General features: G+C 32.6%; 1 protein-coding gene and 2 long non-coding RNA genes across 3 annotated transcripts; all 3 read left to right on the top strand.

The window, feature by feature from the left end:
• The first annotated feature begins 7,346 nt into the window (after positions 1–7,346).
• LOC114386449 lies at positions 7,347–10,317 on the top strand. Its single transcript, XR_003661090.1, has 6 exons — positions 7,347–7,729; positions 8,233–8,647; positions 9,302–9,490; positions 9,697–9,799; positions 9,877–9,977; positions 10,067–10,317. It is a non-coding gene; the product is annotated as an uncharacterized LOC114386449 (long non-coding RNA).
• Positions 10,318–11,047: 730 nt separating this feature from the next.
• Positions 11,048–12,696, top strand: LOC114386724. Its single transcript, XR_003661155.1, has 4 exons — positions 11,048–11,408; positions 11,686–11,781; positions 12,196–12,229; positions 12,431–12,696. It is a non-coding gene; the product is annotated as an uncharacterized LOC114386724 (long non-coding RNA).
• Positions 12,697–20,067: 7,371 nt separating this feature from the next.
• On the top strand, positions 20,068–22,242 carry LOC114387453. The gene is made up of 4 exons (XM_028347647.1): positions 20,068–20,257; positions 20,373–20,618; positions 20,770–20,910; positions 21,709–22,242. Exons 1-4 carry the CDS (start codon positions 20,249–20,251, stop codon positions 22,030–22,032), a joined length of 720 nt encoding a protein of 239 aa, XP_028203448.1. The 5' UTR covers positions 20,068–20,248; the 3' UTR covers positions 22,033–22,242.
• Positions 22,243–24,429: the final 2,187 nt, after the last annotated feature.

Genomic DNA, 24,429 nt, shown 5'->3' with positions numbered 1-24,429 from the left:
ACTTTTTGTAAAAGTTTGTTAAGTCATGGAAGCCCCAAATATTTCATATACTTGGTGGACTGGGCCACTCAGGAATGACCTTTATTCTCTTAGGGTTCATGGGAACCCCTTGATCACTATTTGAATAATTAAGAAAAGTAATACAATAAAACATACCTTTTTCTGTATTTTCATATTGATTATTCCTACCAATAAGTATGACAAACCTAAGGTGTTCCATATGAGTACCTAAGTTTGTATTGAAACTAAAAATAAGAACAAACCTACCTAATGGGTCCCTATGTACACACACCATGAAGATGTTAGGTGCAAGAGTGATTTTACAAAAGAGGGTTGCACCACTCAAAACATTCATCATACCACCTATTTTAGGGACTTGGTGCCTAATAATACCTATTTCGGGCACCAACAAAGCAAAAGGATTTAAGCTCTTGCGAACCAAACCCTCATCCAACAACTTCTTTACTTGAGGAATAAACTCAAGCCCAAGAGGTGTGGCAATGCTAGCAAGTGTCATTTTACAAAAGAAAAAATGTGGAGGTTGTCTAAGAGGGAAAGTTTCTTTAATTTTTGTCTTTATTGTAAAATGAGTTTCCTTCTTAGCTAACCTCTTGGAGGAGACACTTACCTCCTTACACTTCTCTTTAACCACTAATGGTTGTCCTTCTTCTTGGGGGTAGATTTCTTCACTAGATTCTTCCCCTTTTGCTTTTTCACTTTCACTAGAGGAAGGTGAAGTAGTAGCCTTATCTTGGCTACTATAAATGCCTTGGCCCCTCATAATCATGGTTTTTGTGGTGGGGCATTGAGAAGTAATGTGTCCTCTTCCAAGACATTTAAAACACTTTATAGAGCTAGTTTTCTCTTGCATACTAGCCTTAGGGGCTTGCTTTTCTATTGTCTTCCCCTTATCATCTATGGGCTTAGAAGGTGTCACCCCTAAGATGCCTTGACCTTGGTCTTTCTTTGGATAAGAGTGAGAGCTATAAGATTTTGATGTAGACTTCTTTTTAAGTTGTTGCTCTACCCTTATTTCTCAAACTAAGTTAGCCTCTATATTGTCCTTCCCATGGAAGTATGGGATGTTAATGTTAGCCTCTTGAGGCTTTCTTTCCTTTTCTCTTCTATGGGAGTGAGGTCTAAGATGTGACCTATGCCTTCCTTCGTAATTGTCACGAAGTTCTTCACTTAGGCTCTTGCAAGAGTTATGACTACTATAGAAGGCATGTTTTTCTCTTTTCATTTCTTTCATTGTTTTTCTTCTTTCTTCCTCTCTTATTTTCTTTCTTTCATCTTGACTTATTTCTTCCACTCTTTTTTTTCCTTTTTCTTTTTTCTCTTGTTTTTCTTTCCATAACTTGAGGGAACTCAACTCATCTAAGATTCTAGATAAATGGTCTTTATGACTAGTCCCTTGCCATTAACACTAGATGAATGATGACTCATGTTGGTTCCTAAGTTGTGGTTCTTTCTTGTTGGAGGTTTGAAAACAAAAGGTAAAAGAAACTAGCCAAAATAAACACTAAAAGAGGTGTGAAAGATAAGGTAAAAAAACTAATTGGTAAAAGGAAAGCTATCTAGGCGGTTTGACAATGGAAGGTAAAGGAAATAAGCTATGAAAGTAAACAAGAAATGTAAACTAGGAGAATTCTAAGAGTGTTTGGATGACCACATTCAAGGTTCCCAACAAAACACTCAGTATCCTAAGGAAAAATTGCCTAAAATTATTACACACAAATGGAAGTTTGGTAACCTATTGGAGGCTCCCAACACACTTCCAATGAAAGGCCTTTTTGTTACAAAACGTGAAAGCAATGAAGGTAAGTAAATTACAAATTACAAAATTACAAAACGGTCCTCAATTTTGGTGGTTGTTCTCTGTTTGGTGATTCACTCAATTTGGAGTGCTTCTTAGTCCAATAGCTCTTAAGATGGTTGGCCCTTTTCTTCTTGACTCATATTCTTCAAGGGATGGCACCAATCCTCCTTTCAATTCCCTATATGGTAACCCACAAACAAGGAAACAAAGAGACAAGCAATAACCAAAGACAAAAAAGAATGAAATGAAAGTTAAACCAATGGAGTTTTAACAAGACAATTTTTCAAGGATTACTCAACAATTAAAGCAATTAAAAGGACATAGAAGCAAGCTAGGACTCAAAGAGAAACCTAGAATGACTCTAGAGTAGAGTAAAAAAACTATAAAAAAAGACTCAACAATCCTCTAGCTTTGTCACTTGTTTTCACAGTAATTTTCAATTGAAATTTTGGAACTAAGATTGGTATAACATAGGAACCAATTATAGAATAAATTTTGAGCCAAAACAACAAGCACACTTCCCTTTCACTTTTTTTCCTGATACTGATTTTGCTGTCAACTTGTGTGATTTTTAGTATTTTTTCCTTTTATCCAAATCACTTGGTTCTTTTTCTATAACTTTTTTCCATATGTCTAGAAAATTCAGTAAAAAGTTCAGCTCAAAATTCAAAGTAACCAATTCTCAGTAAGTTTTACAACTTTGTATGTCCAAGATGCCAGCACCAACGATTTTATTTTAAGCATGGTATATTGATTGCATTGGGCTTACTTTCAACCTTCCTATGTATGTTGAACTCACTAGGATTGTTTACCACAGTTTTAGAAGTTCAATATTCACTTAGGATCAACATTTCAGCCAGTAATTCAATCACCAAAACTCAAATTCACAATAGACACAATCATAAGGAAACCTAAAAGTTCAAGAAAAGGTTCACAATCAAAGACTCTCTAATAATTTTTGCATGAACATGTTAAGGACTAATTAACATGAAAGATTTGACTCAAATCAAATAATAGGCTAAGAGAATTTCATACACTCATGAACAAATGAGTTAGACAAAGAAACAAGAAAAATAAAATTCAGCACAACATAAGAAATCTTATGTGACAAATTTCATGACTAGACATGACTTCTATGACAAAACTACACTAGGTGAACAAGTCAGTCTAGATTTTTGAGGTTTTCTTCTACTTTAATATTTTTGTAAGAATTTTATGGTTTAGGTTTCAGCCACACAAAAATAACAAGACAAAACTCAAAGGAACCTAAACTCAACACAATTCATGGTTCAAGAACAAGAATAAGAAATTTGAACCATAGAAAATCAAATCTAGCTTCTATAGCAAGTTTAATCGGTGGAAACTCTAAAGAATCATGTTAACAAAATTTAGCACAAGACATGTGAGGAGATACATGGAGAAAAATGAAGAAACAACAATGGAAGAGAAGGTAAAGCAAAAAAATTAATGGAGGTTTAAGGAGCACCTACTTGAAGCTCTTGTGCTCTGATTACCACCACTTGATGGAAGCTTGCTTCTGGAGCTTCTATGGAGGCTGGATCTTTGAGCTTCAATGAGGTCCCTTAATGGTGATTTTCCACCATGGAGATGCAGCGAAAGACAAAGGAGAAAAGGTGAGAGGAGGTGCCATCCACTAGGGAATAAGCCATGGAAGAAGGAGCTTCACCACCAAGATGAGTCTTGGATAAGAAGCTTGGAGAGGATGCTTCAATGGAGGATTAGAAAGAGGGAGAGAAAGAGAGAGGGTGGAGCACGAAATTGAAGGAAGAAAAAGGGAGAGAAGTTGAACTTTGAGTTGTGTCTCACAAGACTCTCATTCATCAAAGTTACAACAAGTGTTATACATGCTTCTATTTATAGACTAGGTAGATTCCTTGAGAAGTTTTCTTGAGAAAACTTCCTTGAGAAGCTTCTTTGAGAAAAATTCCTTGAGAAGCTAGAGCTTAGCTACACACACCCCTCTCATAACTAAGCTCACCTCCTTAAGAAGCTTCCTTAAGATGATTCCTAAAGAAGCTAGAGCTTAGCTACACATACCTCTCTAATAGTTAAGCTCACCTCCTTGAGATGAGAAGCTAGAGCTAAGCTACACACCCTCTATAATAGCTAAGCTCACCCCCATGACATAATACATGAAAATATAAAAAAAATCCCTACTACAAAGACTACTTAAAATGCCTCGAAATACAAGGCTAAAAACCCTATACTAGTAGAATGGCCAAAATACAAGGCCCAAACCAAGGAAAAACCTATTCTAATATTTACAAAGATAAGCGGGTTCATACTTAGCCCATGGGCTCGAAATCTACCCTAAGGCTCATGAGAACCCTAGGGCCTTCCTTTGGATCTCTGGCCCAATCTACTTAGAATCTTCTATCCAATGCCCTTGTGGGATAGGATTGCATCAGTCTTTACAAGCCTTATCGATGTAAGTCATTACCTTCACTTATTTATGTTCGATAAAATCACACTTCCTACATATGGTTAATCTGAGTCTCCTCGAATGGCCAAAGAGATGACTATGTTAAGGAATGTACTTGGTCAAATTAATCACTCCAAAGGTGAAATCTCCTTAGAGTAAAGTGTCAGCATGACATATCATGATGCATAAACGTGTACACTCACATTTATAGAAGGATATATTACTTGATGAGTTGTGAAAATGTGTTCATATTGATAATGTGAATGGATTTCATAGTTATATGCATCTCTTTGACATGAATTTAAGCTATTTATGTTATTCTTCTAAATGATGTTTCTTTTAAAATGAACTTACATTGCATTTTATGTTAAAATGTGATGATCGTGTTATTTGGCACGAGAACATATAATGATGTAACTTCTGAGAAACATGTTATTCATGATTAATGTGAACTTGGTGGTGGACTTAAGGACAAGATTTAACTCTTGGTCATTTATTTGTTTTGTTTTAGTGGAATCTTAAGGAATTAGATATCATCATGAACCTATATTATAGTTATTCCTTTAAGGAACCCTTGAGATTATACTTTGTATATTTTCTTGTGATGTTTTGATGTTGTAGTGCTCTAGGGCACAAATACCTTATGTTTTATGACTTAAAGACTTGTATATGTGATGATTAGGTGACACACTTGGAATTGTGAAAAATATATACATATATTTTCATTAACTAATTTTTTTTCAAAGTTTTAGAAAAGAGACTAAAAGTGAATCTTACTGCATAAATAAATAAATAAATAAACAACTGCATCTAAATCTATATAGCTTCTTCATTTTCCAAAGTCAAATGGGAAAGCAGCACAGAAAAAGATTTCACGATGAAAAAGAAGATTAATTGAAATAACATATGGGTGGTCCACAAAAGATTTTCCTGTCACAAACGAAAATTTTCATTTTGTTGTTGCTGTCGGCAGCATTCTTAACCGTGTAACTTTATTCGTTAAGAATACATTCCTTGATACGTCACAGTCAAGAATGGTTACCTACTAGGTTGGACCTTGGTCGGAATTATTGCCAAGCTAAGTAGTTTGCTCCAATCTTGAGTGGGAATTGAACTTTACTTGAGTCAATATTTTACCCTCTACTAAGGCTAACTCAACGTATTTTTAGGCATAAGACAACTTTTGAAGTGAAAGCTTCTTTAAAATTAATTAAAACAACAGAAAAACCAGGAGTCTTACACAAAATAAAAACTAGTTTTCTTTCCATGCACTTTAGCTACCACTACACTAAAATAGTTAATACTAATAAAATAGAAATATTAAATAACTTTGTTTAGAAAGGATATATCTTTTTACCGGTGTTTCTTAGAATATTGGTTAAGAAATTAAAAAAAAATATTTATTATATAAATCATAGGAAAACATAAAAAAAATCATAAACAGCATAATTTTTCATCTTTCAATAGAAATATTTTTACTTTAAACTTCTTAATCATATCATTGCCTTTAGGATGCTGATTAGTATTTGTGTTTTAGAAAAATCTAAAGCAAGAGATTGAAACCACTTGATGTCTATGCTGGCCTATCCTCCACTTCTAACAGTAATTGCTAATGACTGTTGATGCATGTGTCTTTCTAATTTTGTTAAATAGTACGCATGAATTCGAACTAAGACATGCGTCATTCTTAGACCAGTGCATTCCTGCAATTAGAATTTTTATTTGGCCTTCTATTATTGGTGACCCCCACTAATCGTGGATGTCTTTTTATGCCAAATCAAATGGCTATAAAGGTGCATGCATGAACCCTCGATTCCGGGTGGATATTATAAAGATTATTGACTCACATTTTGTAACTGATTGTTCATAGAGGTTGGCTAGCAAAACACAAGAATACAAAAACTTAGAAAATTAAGAAAACTTATTGATGGAAGTATTTCAACCTTATTAATTTATTATCACTTTAAAAACGACAAATTACGTACCTTCAATTATTTTCGTATAAAAATGATCAAAATTTGGGTAAATAATATTTTCAATGGTCATTATGTTGTTTCAAGCAAATATAAAAAATTTATCTATATTTCAGATCTATAACTCCCAAACAGTATAGTTTGGATACATTAATTTCTAATATAAGCTTGAAGTAACTGATTTTATAAGCAATAATATAATACGACATAAATAATATTAAGCTACTAAAGGGTAGAGCTTAATAATTGGTTAATCATGGTAGATGAATTATTATAATTTTTTTTGGTATCTATCTTTAATTTTTACGGATAAAAGAAATTGTTTGTGTTATGCTATGGTTTGCTAAGAACGTAGTTAACTGCTTTTTTCAAGTCATGTACCCAAACAAAACAAATTGAAGTCATCATACGATAAATGATATTTTAACTATGCAAACTGAGTTGATTAAAGAAACGGAGAGCTCCCAGTCTCCCAACATATTGTCTGCATAAACGGTGACTTAAAATAAACTTTGTTACGCTTTCTCAATTAAATTGCTTCTTCACCTTTTCTCATCCTTTTTCACCTACCTTCTAAGATAATAATAACAAGAAAGCACAGGAGTGCCTACTTTTATTCCATTTGTTATTGAATAATAATTTTAAGAATTTAATTATAGATTACGTACATGCAAATATTACTTAAACTGTTTGAAGTTTGATCATGCGAACAAAATATTTCTTTTATTTTTAGAAAATGTTTCTTTTACCAACACCTAAATAATATTGTGGATGTAACGAGAGATCTAGCACTTTTAAGGAAAGGAAATATGTTGTTAACCTGTTAACTAATTGAAACACATTTTTAACTAATAAATTGAACAATCATTTGTGGGTGTAACGACAGATCTAGCACTTTAGGTGTGTAAAAACTACAGGCTTATAGTTGTTATTACAACATGGACAGAAATACAGCGTAACGTACATGACAATAACATTCCTAAAATAATAAAAAAAGATAGTATTTTTATACAAGCGGTCATCAAATCACAATAACCCCGAGATTACAAATTATAGGCTAGATACACTACTACAAAATAAACAATCTACATCGTTAAATCTACATCGATTTTGTGGCATTTTTGAAATTTTAATCAACTTTATGAAGGTGTTTGACGGTTTTTATAAAATCGCCTTTGATGTGAATGCTACAAAGGCGATTTTATAAGAACCGTGTTTGTTTGTAACAAGACTACTACGGTTTATACCCATCACCGTCGTTGAAATTATCATATTTTAATTCACGATTTTTCACTTTCGTTGCTACTAGCCTACGTACGTTCGATCAGCTTCTCTTGACATATTCTGGAAACCTCTGAATGCAGCCACAAGCTTGGTCATACCTCCTTTACTCTGCAGTGAGCTTCAAATTGTGTCGCCATTGCCATTGTCTGTCTAAGTCTCGACAGCCAGCCACAAGCTTGGTCGTACCTCCTTCACTCCGACCATTGTGCGGTAAGTACCAATATTATTTTCAGCTGCCATTGTTTGTTGTTCGTGTTGTCCTCGATAAAATAGGTTTCATTCATACATGCCTGGTGTTTATCATATTATCAATTTGTTGACATTGTGAGTTTCTGTTTGTTTAAACCTTAAATTTACTTAGTTGTAAGTAATAATCCCTTTTTGGATTATACAAACCTGCCATCTTAGCTTTGTACAATGTTTAAACCCTAAGGTTTTCGCTAAGACTATGGTCACGCGGAAGGAAGGAAAGATACCCGAAGTCCTAAAATTTAGGGTTAGTTCGAGACTAGGATAAAGTAAAAAAAAATCAGTTACGTGAATATCGATCATGTGCTGGTTGAAGAATTTGCAAATACTTGCATCCGATTGAAGACATTCACCTTTTATAATCATTTTATAATCTTTGCACGATTTTGGAATTATATGCCTATTCTCTAATACCTTTTTTTTAATCATTTTACAATCCATTTTTGTTTTTTAACATGTTTCAGGTTTTGTGATCAGGCATCAGCTTGTAACTCATCTATCTTTGGGGATTGCTCTTCGTTATGTTCTTGATGCATTGTGCATGCCTGTAGATTTCTAAAGTTTGTGTTGTTTTGAAGAGTGAATTTCTTTCAAGTTTTCATTCAATATCAGGTTTGACCTTGCTTTCACATGTTACAGATGTTTTTGTTTGGAAGTTTGGCATTGGAACAGTTTCTGGATCGTCTTATTGAGTGGCCTCAGTATTGCAATCATATTCTTCAAATTTTCCATTTGTGCAATACACATTCAGAAATAGTTTCCTTCATTGAGCTGGCTCTCGCTAGGATTTCCTCTGGTCATTTGGATGTTGATGGGGCGAGTCATGCTTCTGTTATTAGTAATCATCATTCTACACAGGCTACAATAGGACATGTGGAGGTAAAAGTAAATTCTTTTTTCCCTTTGTATTTGACTTGTATGCTCTTTTCTAACTTAAGGCTCAAATTTATGATTTTGATTTTAATTTTGTTTGAAGTTGTTGTGTGATGTGATGTTAAATGAATTCTGCCACCTACCTTCCGTATATATTTTTTTGTTATACTTACAATTTACAAACCATTAATTGTAAACATTTTATACTATCTTTATTTTCTTATATTGTCCTACTGGTATCTGAAACTCTCATTAAACTAACCTGGATGTTTGTCCAGACTGTTCATTTTTTTGTTATTAACTTGTCTGTTGTTTAGCTTGAGCATTAGGTAAGATTGGTGTGAGCATAGCTTTCGAAGTATATTTGTATATCCAACTAGATAGCTTTGAGGTGTTTTTGTTTCCCATTTATGTGTGACTATCCTTTTATGTAGGTTGTTAATGATTATTCAGTGGAGACCTATTGCAGTGGTATTTGTTTTTCTGTGCTAATTGTAGGGAAAGAATCCTATTATTAATACTTGTCACTTGATAAGGTTATAGCAGAATAACAAGATTATGTTCTGTCTTTATAATAGACAAGTTATTTGCTTATCCTTTCACTTTCTGTCTATTTATCTGTTTAAGGTAATACTTGTTCATGTTGTATCCTTGTAGCAGCTCAGTGGCTCTAGTGTTATACAACCTGGGCAGCAACATTTGTCACTACAGCTTCAATAAAGATGTGAAAATCCCTTGGATGATCGTCACAAAGCTTATGTTGGTTCATCTACTGATGTAAAACCATTGTTGTCTTTTCTAGGGAAATCTTTAGTTCTAACACCTACTAATGCTTCCAGTACCAATAAGGTATTATACTTTTTTTAAAAGCATGCATGAATGATGTGCCTCTCTCTCTCTCCCTCTCCCTCTTGTAGTCTTCTGTATTCTTGCTTTTATTGTGTTAGAGACATACAGGTAGCTGAGAAGGCTACTCTGCAATTCAGTTAAAAAAGTTGTTAGAATCCATTGTAACTCTTAGTTGTTGGTTCTTACATACTCTAATTTTCATGTAGTTTCTATTGAACTGCAAATTTTATGACAAATCCCAGGCATTCTACAGACCATGAGGTTGCTCTCATAGTACACATGGCATACCTTTCGTATATACTATATGAGGTAAGAATTTTCTTTGAAACTTGGCCACCTTTTTAGTGTAAATAATTCCCATGCTAACCAATTTATTTCTTTGGCAGCTATTTTCTTTAGGTGCCATTCTGACTGTTTTCTTCTGCGACATTGTAATGTCTCACTGCACGTGGCATAATGTGATAGAGAGTTCAAGAGTGACAACCAAGTACATGAAATTCTTCAACACATTCATTAGACATGTACAAGATAGCTACTAATGATACTACTTAACTTATTTTAATTTCCCTGTCGCAGGCATGTTTTTGCCACTTTGTCATTCATTGTTGAAATCTTTATCTTCCTCTATGTGGGGATGGATGCATTAGATATAGAAAAGTGGCAAATTGTAAGTCAAAGGTAAGAGATTTTTAGATGAAATTAAACCGCCTTGAAACTACTTCCTTTGATATGTGCATCTGATTTCATTTTCTACAAGGAAACCAAGGTTTAGATGAAATTAAACCGCCTTGAAACTACTCCTGGCTTATGAAAATTGGAGTATCTATCCATGCTAAATAAATATTGTTAATCTATATTTTTGAAGTCATACAAATTTGATAACATAAAATACTAGTATAGTAATATTTATTTTTATTTCCTTTACTCATTAAAATAATTAAACATTTGATTGAATAATAATTTTTCTTCATTAATTTCCTAATTTACCGTCTATATTATACTTTTTGTTTCACTTGCATGGTTACTGCGCTATCATTGTGTATGTGCCATTGAGTAGCTCATGGTTGTGAGATGACATTATAGGTTATTGTGCTATTATTTCCTTTTTCATATTTTTGTATAGTTTTTCTTTTAGCTCTTTTGGATTTATTCTACAAACTTACCTTAACGAAACATCACCCTCTTACCTTAACTTACCTTAACGTAACATCACCCTTTTACCTGACATTTTTAACTAATTGAATTCTTCACTAAGAAGCAAGAGTCGTCAGTAAGAGTTTGTAATTCCACTTCTCTACATGTCTTAATAGAAAATCATTATCTTTTTATATGTTTCCATCATCTATCCCTCACACTGGCTTTTTAAGAAATGTGATAACTATTACCTTTTTAAGTTTTCAATTAATTAAAAATATCTTTTTATATAGCTTTTAAAATATTTATTATTTCCTATTAAAAATATTTATTATTAAAATTAAAAATTAATATTTATCATAATTTATGATTTAATAATAATAATAATAATAAAATATACTCACAGTATATGTACATATTATTTTCTCTTACTTTTTTAATGCAATTTTTTGTTACTGACAATGCCAATAAATAGATACTAAATCAGCCCAAAAAGAAAGTATCGAAGAATTCAAGATTTTTCTAAATTAAAAACTTGAATCATACATGTCATGAAGCATAGGCGAGTGGACAAGGGGAAGGTGTGGTTATCAAAATGCAGCTTCTCCTTTGGAAGAGTAGGGATAGGGACAGGTCTGATGGCGGTGCTAAAGAAGTTTGTTTGTTCAACAATTACCTTAACACCAAATTGATCTTCGGTCTGGGTTGCAATTGAAATGCTGAAGCTCTGAGGCTTATAAGCGAATCCTTGGTATCTTCCTCATAATCTTTGTCCTTGTATAAGGTAAAAATATTTTTTTTATTATTAGTGTTGTAGTTATTTTGTTTATTGAGTGTGCTCTATATTGGCCATACATCATACGCACTGCAAGTTTGATTTTTGATGTTTCATTTTTTCTTTTATTCCACTTACTTGTTTGATGTGTCAAGTATTAAGATCTGATCATTTGGGTTATGGGCATGAAGATTATAATTTTTGCCCATTTTTCTAAATTCCATTTCTTTGAACTGACATTGAAATTGAGTTTAAGTGCTGAATTAGCTCGCCTTAAATTTTTCAGTGTTGCAGGTCGTTCATGACATACAGGCAATTCAGAATTTGTCGCTACTTGCTAACCATTTAGTTTAGCACTACCCTTCTGCTTCTGCCACAACATGTGAGTTTCATCTATTTCTGAGGTCACTTTAATTGTCTTATAATTCTAAGTCTTGCGATAACAACTTTTTGTGTGATGTGGATCAATTAACTTGCACTTCCCTTGTGAAATTATATATATGGTTAATAGTCTAATGTAATATGGAATCCAAGTTTTAGTTTATAGTACTATATTCTGTAGTGTTGTTCATTCAAGGGTACAAATGCTTATTTTCTCTTTGGTTTTCAGTTTGGCTTAATTATTATTTAAGTTTGTATTTTGTCTCTATATAGATAGATCTCGTGTGTTTCTAGTTAGTGAAAGTGGACATAATTTAATTTTAATTGATATTTACTCTTTGTTTAATATTTTCTTTCTATTCTGAACTATCTTATAAATTTTATATTTGATTGAATTCCTATATTTTTTATGTAGAAAAGGATGGCAGCTCGGGTCAATGCTACAACAAGTGAGAAACTGACTTAAATTGATTGGATAAAAAATATTGAAATCTTTGAATTTTTCATGAGAATTTTCTAAATAGTTTTTACCCGCACCATACCTTAAATGGAGAAGATTGGTTATGTGATTTTCTTTTGAGTATTTATATTAATTGGTTTCATGTACTATGGTGTGGTACTAACTTGTGTATTATCTGTTGATTTTCTAGTTGCTGGAAATGTTGATGCACAATATTGAAGATCTTGTTCACCAGCTAGTGATTGATACAGGAATTATTCATGTTCTTGTGAAAATTGTGAAGAAAAAGTGAGTATTTATCCACACTGACTATTGTTCTTTAGCAAAGTGAGTATTTATTCCTATTCTTGTGAATGCATGGAACTGGCTTAGTCCAGCTTGAAAAGAACTTTAAATAAGTAATGTCAACAAACTTGTATGTTAGAAAGTACAAAAGATTTGAAATTTTTAAATTCATTGCATAAAATTTAATTAATTTCATATTCTCATGTGTTTATTGTAGGTATTTGAAGAACCTTTCTATTGTGTAAATAAATAAATAAAAAGTAGCTCCAATAAAAAATAAAAAAAGACATTTTACATCGGTTCTGAAAAGACCGACGTAGAATGATAGTCATTCTAAGACGGTCACGTGTCAAACACCGTCTTAGAATGCTGAGCATTCTACATCGATTTTGAAAAGACCGATATAGAATGGTAACCATTCTAAGATGATCACATGTCAAGGGCCGTCTTAGAATGTTGAGCATTCTACATTGGTCATTTAGACGCAACCTTCGTAGAATACCCAACATTTCTACATCGGTCTTAAGCAACTGTCGTAGAATAGGCTTCTCCTTTTTACGACGTCCCCAACGACGACGGTCGTAAATCGATGTAGTATGCTGAAAATAATCGATGTAGAATCTCTTATTTCTAGTAGTGATATTATATAAGGATAAATAATTAATGTCATTAGTTAAAAGATATTTTATGCTTATATTTAATCATAAACTATTGAGCATGATAAATTGTTTATTTTTATATAAAAAATTAAATCTTTATTAAAATAATTTTTATTATTATAGCGAAAATGGATGCATATATAACTCTATATAATTGGGGATACGATTATTTTAGAAGCTTAAAGCTTAGCCTACGGAGCAAATATTTTTTTAAGAATGGTAGCAATATTCTTTTTAACACTTGTTCTGTAATTGGTTTTAATTTGATGGAAATCACTAATTTTGGTGGTGTTCAGTTTTAAATCAAAGAGAAAATTATTAATGAGAAGTGAGCATTAAAATTGGTATTTTCAACAAATTTTAACTAATCATATAACAAGTGTTAGAAAGAGAGTGTCAAATAGAATATTTCTAACAATCTTCAATATTTTAAGAGGCATCGAGCAAATATTAAGAGTGTGTTTGATAAAACATTTTATCTAATTTTTAACTTTTTTATTAGTTGAAAAGTTTGTTTTACTGTTTAGTAAATAAACTTTTTAGTAACCTCTATTATTTTTTAAAACATTACTTCAAGTAATGTTTTATAAAATGTTGGCTTTTAGTTTTTTATATTTATTCCATTTTTATCCTTGAACATTTATTATGTTTCTTTACCCTTTTTTTTACCTATGATAGGGTTTTCGTATTTTTAGCTTTTTATTATATATGATATTGACAATGATATATAATAATTTTACGTATTTTTTTTGTTTTTTTAAATATTTTATAAACAAAAAGCTACAAGTGTTTACAATTAATTTAATACTAAAATTATAAAATACTACAAAATATATTTTTATTAATGAAATCAAATTAAAATTTGTATTAAAACATTGCATAAATACGTCCATTTATGTACTTTTATAATTTCCAGGTACTTTGATATATAATTTTTATCAAATACTTGTGATTTAATAAAATCATTTTTCAATTTTTAATTATTAGCTAACTTTTTTAGCTTTCAGCTAGTTCTGTGAGACATAACCTAAATTAAAACAAAGTTGATTCAGCTAATAAGAAAACGAATTCATATGTCACAAGGAAATAGGATCGATTTCCGCTATAAATATGAGAACCTTATTGATAAATATTATATTAAGTGTTCATTAAGTATTAAGAGTTGAGACTTACCCTAATCTTCATACTCAACTAAATTTTCTTTCACAAGAATTTTTTTACCAAATATTGAACAATCCCCCTCATCCCTTGTTGGTGCCTGTGGCGTCCCTAAATTAATGACTGGTTTAATAGTAATAATTTAAATAAACAAAAATCATGGTAAATTTTTTTTTCTTCTTTTCCCTTTTCATATCTTTCTCTTTTTTCACAATAACTAGGTGTAGAAGGAAAATCCTCACTATAAAGTCCTGAATGGCCAGTTCACAACTCTATTCGGAGTCATTTCTTTCTTACCGCTCATAATTCTCTAAATTATTTTGCTGTTTCAAAAGGAAGAATTTACCAGCCATTACTTTAGGTCGTCACGTGAAAATAAAGGATAAAATACAGTCGATAAACTCTTTTACAAATAAAGTTGCTAATGCTTTCTTTTCAAATAACAAGATCGATTATAAATGCATTCATCATTTAAAGCTGTCCAAAATATGGGAGTTTTACAAAATATATAGTGTCATCCAGAGCAAAGGTGTCCACAGTGTTGGCTTCAGCCACATGTATACAATTATCAAATTTCCTATACATCAGGTCTACCCATACAAAAACAAAAGAGTAAACCTAACAGTCAGTCCTAGATACACCCACCCTCAAAAAGTATATAAAACTAGTCCGAAGAGCTATCCACTATGATGAAGAGCCTCCGCTGATCGCCATCTCCCCCGGGCCACTATCCTCCGTAGAATCTGCCTCAGATGCCGACATGACTTCCTCGGGAGAATCCACCTCAAGAAATGGATCCTCATCACCTTCTAGAAAGTCAAGAGTATCCACAGCAGGCTCAGGAGGTAGCTCCTCAAGATCCTCCTCAGGGTCTTCCTCGGATGACGTTACCTCGATCACTTGGACGGGCTTCACTAGACGATAGGGTGTAGGCGTGGGTAGTATCCACTCCACCGTGCGCTGAAGCGTCCGTGCAGGTTCATCTGGATGCACCAAAGAAGTAGCCGTGAATCGAATGGTGCCCCGAAATCGGCACCTCGTGTTGCCTTCGAGGGTCTCCCAAGCTCCCTCTAGGCACTCCATCTCTACTCGATCACGGATTAGCTGCGCCGCCATCACGATCTACAAGAAAGAAAAGAGAGGGGTAGACTCTTTCACAAGAATCTAACTGCGCTACACACAATTTGTCTCATAACCACTACATGCAAGTAAAAGGGGTATTTTAAGGCTTTCCATCTCTGGTAATCGATTACACAGCCTTGGTAATCGATTACCAGAGGCTAAACTTGAATTACACAGCCTCAGGACATGAAATATGCAAAAATGCACTGTGTAATCGATTACACATACCTGGTAATCGATTACCAGTGACCCATCCCTCTGTGTAATCGATTACACAGGCTGGTAATCGATTACCAGAGGCTCCCTTAGTTTCCTGACTTCGTTTTTCAAGCCTGGTAATCGATTACACCCCTTGGTAATCGATTACTAGAGACCATCTTAGCCTCCTGTCTTCATTTTTAAGCCTTGTAATCGATTACCCACCCTTGGTAATCGATTACCAGAGGCCATAACCCACATATCAATCAAAGTTCACAGCTGGCCAGCCACCACAAGCTTCCTTGCTTTGTGGTCTTTGTTCCTTTTATCTGTTGACTGCCAGGAGCTCGCCTGTTTAGGTACATCACAGGTTCTCACTGACCGACTATGCCCGGGTTGGATCGGGATTGGTCAAGCTTGGTTTTGGGCAATAGCACCCCACCTGACGTCCCCAAGGTCTCCTGACCCCCGTGACATATCTCCAGGTACCACTCTGTGGTCAACAATAAAAGCAGGAAGTTCACCCTTCTACACTTCCTCATCTCAAGCTTGTAGGATTATGGGGTACCCATCACATGTGGTACTAGGTGGCGGTCGGGCGATGGTGCACAACAAGTTTTCCACATCCACAAAGCGCGCATAAACCCACCATCCCCTGTTGCCCACCTCCAACTGAGCTCATGTACTCCCACGTAGCCCATATCCTCGTTTCTCTCAACACCGGGTCCCCATCAATCCTCCCAAGCTTCCACAACATCCAAGCAAAACAACATTCAAACAGCACAAGCTATCACAGCCAAGCAAGACAGAGCAAAGGCAGAAAACTCTGCCAAAACACCAACCAAATCACAGCTTTTCTCACTTAAAGACCCTAGTAACAATTCCCTCGTTCCGGATCATTAACCGTTGGATCGACTCAAAAATTTTACTGGAAGTCTTTAGTACATAAGCCTACATTGTGACCGTTGGGATCTACTAGCAAACATCCAGAACTCATTCTGTACTACTCTTCCCACAGCCAACCACACACAAGCGTTTTTCTACACAAAGCCAAAATTCTGCTGCACCCATTTTTGACAGCAAAATTCTGCATAAGTGCAGATTTCAAAAATCACACTTCCTCTCATCCAATCTTGCCCAAATCAATTCCTACAAGTCCCAAATCATGTATCAATCATGTCTAACCCAAAGTCAAGCTTCAAAACACAGCAACACAGAATCTAGGTGTCCAAAACCCCTCAATTCAATGGGTTTTCTAGGTTTGAAAAGTGAAATTTAGAATGAGGTAAATTTAAAGCAAAGTCTCACCTCACACCAGTCCATAACATTTATTTAGACTTGTTCAAAATGGATTTACACCTAAAATCTCACCGAATCAAAGTTTGACTCTTCAACACCCAAATTTGCCCTAGAAATGGCTCTTTGTTCACTTTGGTCATTTATTTTTCTCTCTAGCACAGTCCAAGCTTTCTCCCAAGTCCTAAATGACATTTCAAGCTAGTATTAACTCACTTTAACCTCCATTTACCACAGAATTCAGACTTAGCCTTCCAACCCTCAAAGCCTCACTCTTTTTCCACTCATAACATCACATTCTCACTTTCTAACCCTAGGTTAGTTCTACCCTTCATCTCTAACAGTTTTCCATCAGCAATTTTAGCATATAAACATCACAAACATCATCACAAAAACCCTAAAACAGAATGGGTATGTTTAACTCATCCAACATGGCAATTTCAACAAGCTTTCAACAAATTTCTTCACAAATAATCATCATACAGCAGAAACCTAGCAAGACTACCCATCATATCTCCCAAAACCCCATACCCACGAAATTTAAGAGAGAAAGAAGTCCACCCAAACCTGAATTTTCGAAGTCCCACTCGTAGCCACGCACTTCACGACCCCGAAAATGCCCTCCTTTCGCGATTTGGGGCAGAAATGATGGCCAAAGGTTGAAGCTTTGCTTGGAGCTTCAATGGAGAATGAAGAAGAAGAAAATGGCAACGTGAGGGAGAGAGAGAGCTGTCTGAAAAGTGTGGGGGCTGAGTGAAGAGAGAGAAAAGCTTTTTGGTTTTAAATAAAAGGGTTTTCTCTTTTTCTATTATTTTATTTAAGCTATGCCACATGTCTCCATTTGAGTGGAGCAAGAAGGGCCCACATTCCCTTTTGACTGTGACCCATACTCAGCCACAAAAGTGGGGAAAATCTGACCTTTGAAACGCTAAAATCCTGCCTCGGTTTGCATGTCGTTTCTCTGGTTCCAGTTCCTCGCGTTTCTCTGTGTCCGCCGGGGCCAGTTTTCGAAAGCAAGCAATATATATATCAAAACGCTCAGAATAAAACCCCGAGCGTGGTTCAGAGGTTGGTTTCGTTAAATTCTAAGTCGCACGCAAAACGATAATTTTTAGACTAATTACTTAAGAATTAACCCATAACCTCCCAGTTATGGATTTCTCTTCCTTAATTAGCCTAACCCGCGTATCTTGCCCCCACTACTCCTATTTCTACCAAGAACATATATGCATATACACTGAATAATACTTATATATATAATCATTCAAAATACATCGTTTCCAAAAATTCCGGGTAGAAATTTCCAGGATGTTACAGTGCCTCCCGCGTACAATTAAATGTCCATTCAATTTTGATGTCACCCAGATAGTAAGGATGTAACTGACCCAAATTGGATTGAATTTTATCTATTTTTTAAACTCAATTCTATTAAATTTAATTAGGTTAACTTAGATTGAGTTTACCTTTTTTTATTTTGTCATCCAATTCAACTCAATCTAACTTTAATTGGATTGGATTGAGTGATCATTAAAAAAACTGTCATCTTTATGTCTTAGAAGAAAATTAAAGAAATCATCAAATTTAAAAATAGTAAAGATATTTTTAAAAATTAATATTCATAAAAAGTTATACTATTCATATGATCAATAGAAAAAAAAATTATAAATATATACTTACAATATCATTCATAAAAAATATATTATTTTAAAATAAATAGAAAAAGAGATAAACTTTGGAATAATGTGTTAATGTATTACCTTGAGAATATATTCAGTTTAAGGTTTTCATATTAATAATTTAATTATATGTGAGTTAAATTCAGTTGGATTGGATTTTGGTTGGATCCAAAATTCTAAACCCACAAATCTAATTTTAATTGAATTTAAGAAATTAAAATTAATATAATCTAATGACTCAATCCAACCCACAAAATCTAATAAAATTATGTTGGATTAGGTGAGTTTATGAAGTAAGTTCAATCCGTCTAGAGTGCGTTTAAAGCCCATGCGGCAGAGCATGAATGCGTTTAACCAAGAAAATAAAATACGACATGCATTATTGAAGTATGAAATCGAATATATGATTAAGTAAAAAAAAAAAAACAAATGCTCTCTCAATTCAAAGTCCAATAGTAACTTGTTCTTAAAAATTGAAAAACAATCAAAGTGGTGATGATTTAACAATTAAAAGCAGAGCAAGTGTCCATATTGCTAAAAAAATTTCCAATTTTTTTTTATTCATGTTATTGGTATGAAGTATTTATCAATTTTGTTGATGACTAATCTCCATCAAGAATCCTCACCGGCCACCTTTAGGGAAATTTTTTTTACTCCCAATCACGTTTTTTCAGTCCACAAGATTTGAATTTAAGATTTTGCTTAAAGATACCAAATCCAGTACTACTCAGAGCAAAGACTTTAGTTTATGCATCACAATTTATAATCCCTAAATTGAGATTATATATATGCTTTAGTCTTTCCATATATTTGAGTTGTATTTGAAGAGATTAATTTAGATTATCGATGATTTTGTTATGAAGAATGCTTGAAATTAAACATATTTTTTTAATATATTTATTATCACTTATTAAAATTTATTTAAAATTATAAAATTATGAGTGAGACTCGTTAAATATTAAATACTCCACAAAATTATATGATTTTCATTCAGTTTTAACTTATCAATGTTCAAAATAGTTACCTTATTTTCTTTTTATTTTTGGTATATGATTGATTTTTTCAAGGACTAATCATGTAATAAAAGTTAAGGAAAATAACTAAAATACTAAAATATATAACGGTTGTGATTTTAAGGACTAATGTTTAACTTTTTGGAGGAACCAAAGTGTTTCCCATATTTTTTTTTCAGAGATCAATTTGATACTTAATCTAAAAATAAAAAATTGCAATTGCAGCTGGTTCAAAGAAAGTTTAGGTTGTTTAACATATTAAAAGAGCTCTTAAGCCAAGGAGAGCAGGGAATACTTTAGAGGCCAAAAAATAGAGAAATGAGAAACACGGAAACAACGCGCACGTTCCTCTCTCGTATCTCAACTTGATTCTTTATGACTTACGGTTTTCTCTCTCTCATATAATAACCCTTCCCCTATGGACAAAATGGTGTCTACCTATTCAAGGAAGAATAAATTTATATCCTTTTCTTATCTTGTGATTCTCCATAAATACTGTTATTCCCATGCTCTAGTCCCTCTCTCTCACTGCCTTGGTCACAGCAAAAGGAGAAGATCATTGAGTTAGCCTTGCAATTAAGTGTTTGCACTTTGCACACACATGATCATGGTTTGAAGAATTCCCCTGTTTTCTCCTCTGTCTATATGTACAAATTCTTAATGATTATGATGACCCTTTTGGTTCAAGTATCTTACAAGGTTTGTCTTGGTTGTGGTTGATGTAGGGACACCAAAAACCTGCATGGTTGGAAGCCCTTTATGCACAAAAGTTCTTTGTCGGGTGCTCTCACCATGAGAATGCTAAAAAGAATGAGAAGAACATATGTTGCTTAGATTGTTGCACCAGTATTTGCCCTCACTGCTTGCCATCACATCGCTTTCATAGGCTTCTTCAGGTTCGCCGTTATGTTTATCATGATGTTGTCAGATTGGAAGATCTTCAGAAACTCATAGATTGCTCAAACGTGCAGGTATAACTCTAGATAATTAAGTAGTAGCTAGTGCAATATATGAGAGGTTGATTCATTAGAATATTATTCCAATTCAATGTTTCTTAGCTCTTACTAAACTTATGATTCAATGGTGTGGTTTGCTAATTCAAAAACTTTTCAATTCTATTAGCCTTATACCATCAATAGTGCTAAGGTGGTGTTCATCAAGAAGAGACCACAAAACCGGCAATTCAAGGGGTCAGCAAACTACTGCACTTCCTGTGATAGAAGTCTCCAAGAATCTTTTATCCATTGCTCTTTAGGATGCAAGGTACACTCAAAAACAAATATTCCAGCCTTTTTGCTTATGTGAATAACAATCTAAAACCCTTTTGCAATTTAACTTATAATGGTGCCCCTTATTACATACATGCAAATTAATTAAAATCATGGTTTTAAAATTGGCCTGGGACAGCAATTTGCGTCGCAATATCAAGGCTTTTCTTTTCTCTAGGACTGTAATTGTGGCCACATCATGATTTTAAGAGATGATCTGTGACCACAATTTTAGCTGCAACATCAAAGTTTTTTCACTCTCTGCGATTGCAATTATAACCACATTGATTGCTATTTTCCACAATGTAAAAATTATAGACAACACAACTGTAATTTAAAACATTGATTGAAATAGAACATCAACGATTTAAGAATGTATATATTATTAGAGTAATATTCTTTGGATATGTCAAAGTGCAAGCACTTCATTAACACATTTTTTCTTTATCGTTATTTTCTTATTGCATCGTATATATCACTTATCACAATTACACTCATTTATCCTTCAATCAATGGGTGTCCAATCCCATGAAGCACTCACGCATCACTTTCCATATTGTTATGAACCCCCGATCTTAAAATTTCAAACTATTAGAGATGCCGTAACTTAAATAGATAGGAAAAATCACACGAATGATTTTATATAACAAAAAAATAAAATGAATAGCTATGATTCAAGTGATCGATCAGTGATCTAACTTTTTCCCATTGAATCAAACGTGAGAATTTAAGTATCAACACAAATCCTTTGATTTTGTATAGCTCATATGTATGTGCATATTTATATTTATAGGTGGATTTTGTGTTGAAACACTACAAGGACCTCTCTCCCTATTTGAGAACATGCAAGTCCTTGCAACTTGGTCCCGATTTCCTAATCCCACAAGAGATGGGTGATGATGAAACAACTCGTTCAACCATTGTGGATTGTGATGAGCCCATGAGCTCGTCTTCAGGGTCAGAGAGCATGGGCATGGCTTGCAGCGAGATTGTTAGGAAGAGGCGTAGTGGGTGGAACGTTTGTGCAAGATCAATGAACAACAAGGTTTCGGATGAAGACATGGTTACAAGCATTAGTAGAAGGAAAGGCATCCCACATAGATCTCCCTTGTGTTAGCAACATCATCCATAGGCGTAACCCTAACTAGGGGAAAACAAAAGTATTACTATTAGTTTACTACAAAAAAAAAAGTTATATTTTTTAATTATTAATAATGGGATATTTTGACTGAAGTGGGATTTTCAAAACCCTCTCTCTCTCACTCTCGAAACTGAAGTCTTTAGTTTTAATTAATCACTTGGTCGGAGCATTTGTTCGGTAGTGTCACGTGGTTGCCCTTTCCAAGCAATGGTATCTCTACATTGATTCATTTTAATACTCTGCATTTTTTTTTTAAAATAGTTTTGGTTTAAAGTTTGGTATAACGATTGAAAAACACATATATTCAATATCTTTAATTAATTTTAAAAATAAAATGAAATAGATATTTCCTCTAGGATTATGCGTATGGAGTTGCAATATAGAATACTTAATCCTCTTACTATATTTTCTTACAAATCCTCCTACTATCTTTTAGGATAAGTGTTAAATATGTTTTATACTTAATTTCAAGACAATAAATATTCTTATTTTTTCTTTAATACTTATCACATAGGAGGATTTATCATTACTCTATACATAGGTTGTTTAAATTTGTGCTTGAATCATGCAGCATAAATTTTATAATTTATAGAAGTAACTTTTATATTATTTGAATTTTTAATATATTATTAACTATTTAGTTTAAATCTTAATAAATATATGTTAATAGATATGTCAATAAATATTTAAATATATTTTTACATATAGACATATTTCAGAAAATTGTTATAATTGAGAGTATTATCCTACCTAGGCTATCATTCACTTTAGCGATATCTTGAATGTTCCTTTTGACTTTCTTTTTTAAAAAAGTTTATTTTATTCATCTTTTTTGTACCATTGATTTGGGATAACAAAATTGAGTGATGTTTTATTACAATATAATTGTAATTGGATATTTTTTTCACATTTTACTTTCATCAACAAAAAATATATCATATCAATTTACATGATCTATTATATAAAATTTAAAAAATAGAATAAATATAAAAGTATATCATATCTATTTACACGATTCTTATATCTATTGTAATTTATTTACTTAATTTAATATTCTATTGGAAATAGAATAAATACAAAATCTATATTAATTAAATTATAAAAAATATGCATTAATTTAATTATTTGAAGGAAGTAAATATGGTATGTCGTATGACATCATCCCATAGAATAAAACATTATTTTATATTTTTACTAGCTTAGTGTCCCATGTTTTGCATGTATATTAAATTTACGAAAATTTACGTTTTGTAATTTATAGGAAATTTTTTTATATTATTTTAATTTTTTTAGGGAAATTTTAAATTTCTAACATATAGTTATTATTTAGTTTAAATTTTGATAAATGTATGCTAGTATATATATATATATATATATATATATATATATATATATATATCAATAAATATTTAAAAGATAAATTTTGAAAATGATATATTTAAAAGATAAATTTTGAAAATGGAAATCAAAATTGAACAATCTTATACTAGCGAACTTTGAAAATGAAATATAAAAGATAAAAAATATTCAATTAAAAAGGAGAAGTTGTTATATTGAGAAGAAACTATTTTCAATTAAAAAGAAAAAGTTGTCATCACAAGAAAATGAAAATGAAAACTTTAATTTTCAGATATTAGCATTATTCTAACATGTAACTTTTTAGGAATAGACATCAAATAGTTATTTAATAAAATGTTGTGTAGAGCACCTACATTAGAAGACAAAGTAACTTATGCAATATAGCAGAAAAATATGAACTTCTAACATGAATATGTTCCCCTACACCAATTGCAGAAAGCGAGGTCAAATCATCTTATTTATCTTCTATCACCTATCTATTTTTTTAATCACAAAACAGCCCGAACTCATAACCTGATAAAAATAAAAATATGACAAAACATTATATGTTATATTGTTTCAAAAAAGAAAAAAAAAAGAGTAACTAATTATCTCTTCGATAAGTACATACAATTTGATAAAGAAATATTGCATACTTTAATCATACTTGAATCTAATACAACTTCAAAAGGTCTCGATTTCTAATAAAAAATACATATCTAATGAACCAAAATAAGAGGAAGGAAAAAGAAACCAGAGATAAATAGATAAAAAAAAGGAGATAATGATAAAAAAAGAATAAGAGGAATAAGAAAACAGAAAACAAAAAGGAAAAATAAAAAAACCACTGCAACACTGTAAAACTATCACCAAGTCTTTACCATCAAAGTCACCAATAACTACAATCATAATTTTGCTTCATACACCCCCGTCATATAAAGCCCACCACCTTTAAAAAAATCTCATCACCACAACAACACGGAAGAGAATATATCAGTTTTAAAATTATTGTAAAAGAGAATGTGTATTTTTTTT

This window comes from Glycine soja, chromosome 15, assembly GCF_004193775.1.
Source record: "Glycine soja cultivar W05 chromosome 15, ASM419377v2, whole genome shotgun sequence".
Lineage (NCBI taxonomy): Eukaryota > Viridiplantae > Streptophyta > Magnoliopsida > Fabales > Fabaceae > Glycine > Glycine soja.
The sequence above is the reverse complement of the archived record's forward strand: the minus strand, read 5'-3'. Positions and strand labels throughout refer to the sequence as shown.

Excerpts from the sequence above, each read along its gene's own strand:
- LOC114387453 (XM_028347647.1), top strand. Across the intron at positions 20,619-20,769 it reads TAGATTGCTCAAACGTGCAG|CCTTATACCATCAATAGTGC; the intron begins GTATAACTCTAG and ends CAATTCTATTAG. Across the intron at positions 20,911-21,708 it reads ATTGCTCTTTAGGATGCAAG|GTGGATTTTGTGTTGAAACA; the intron begins GTACACTCAAAA and ends TTATATTTATAG.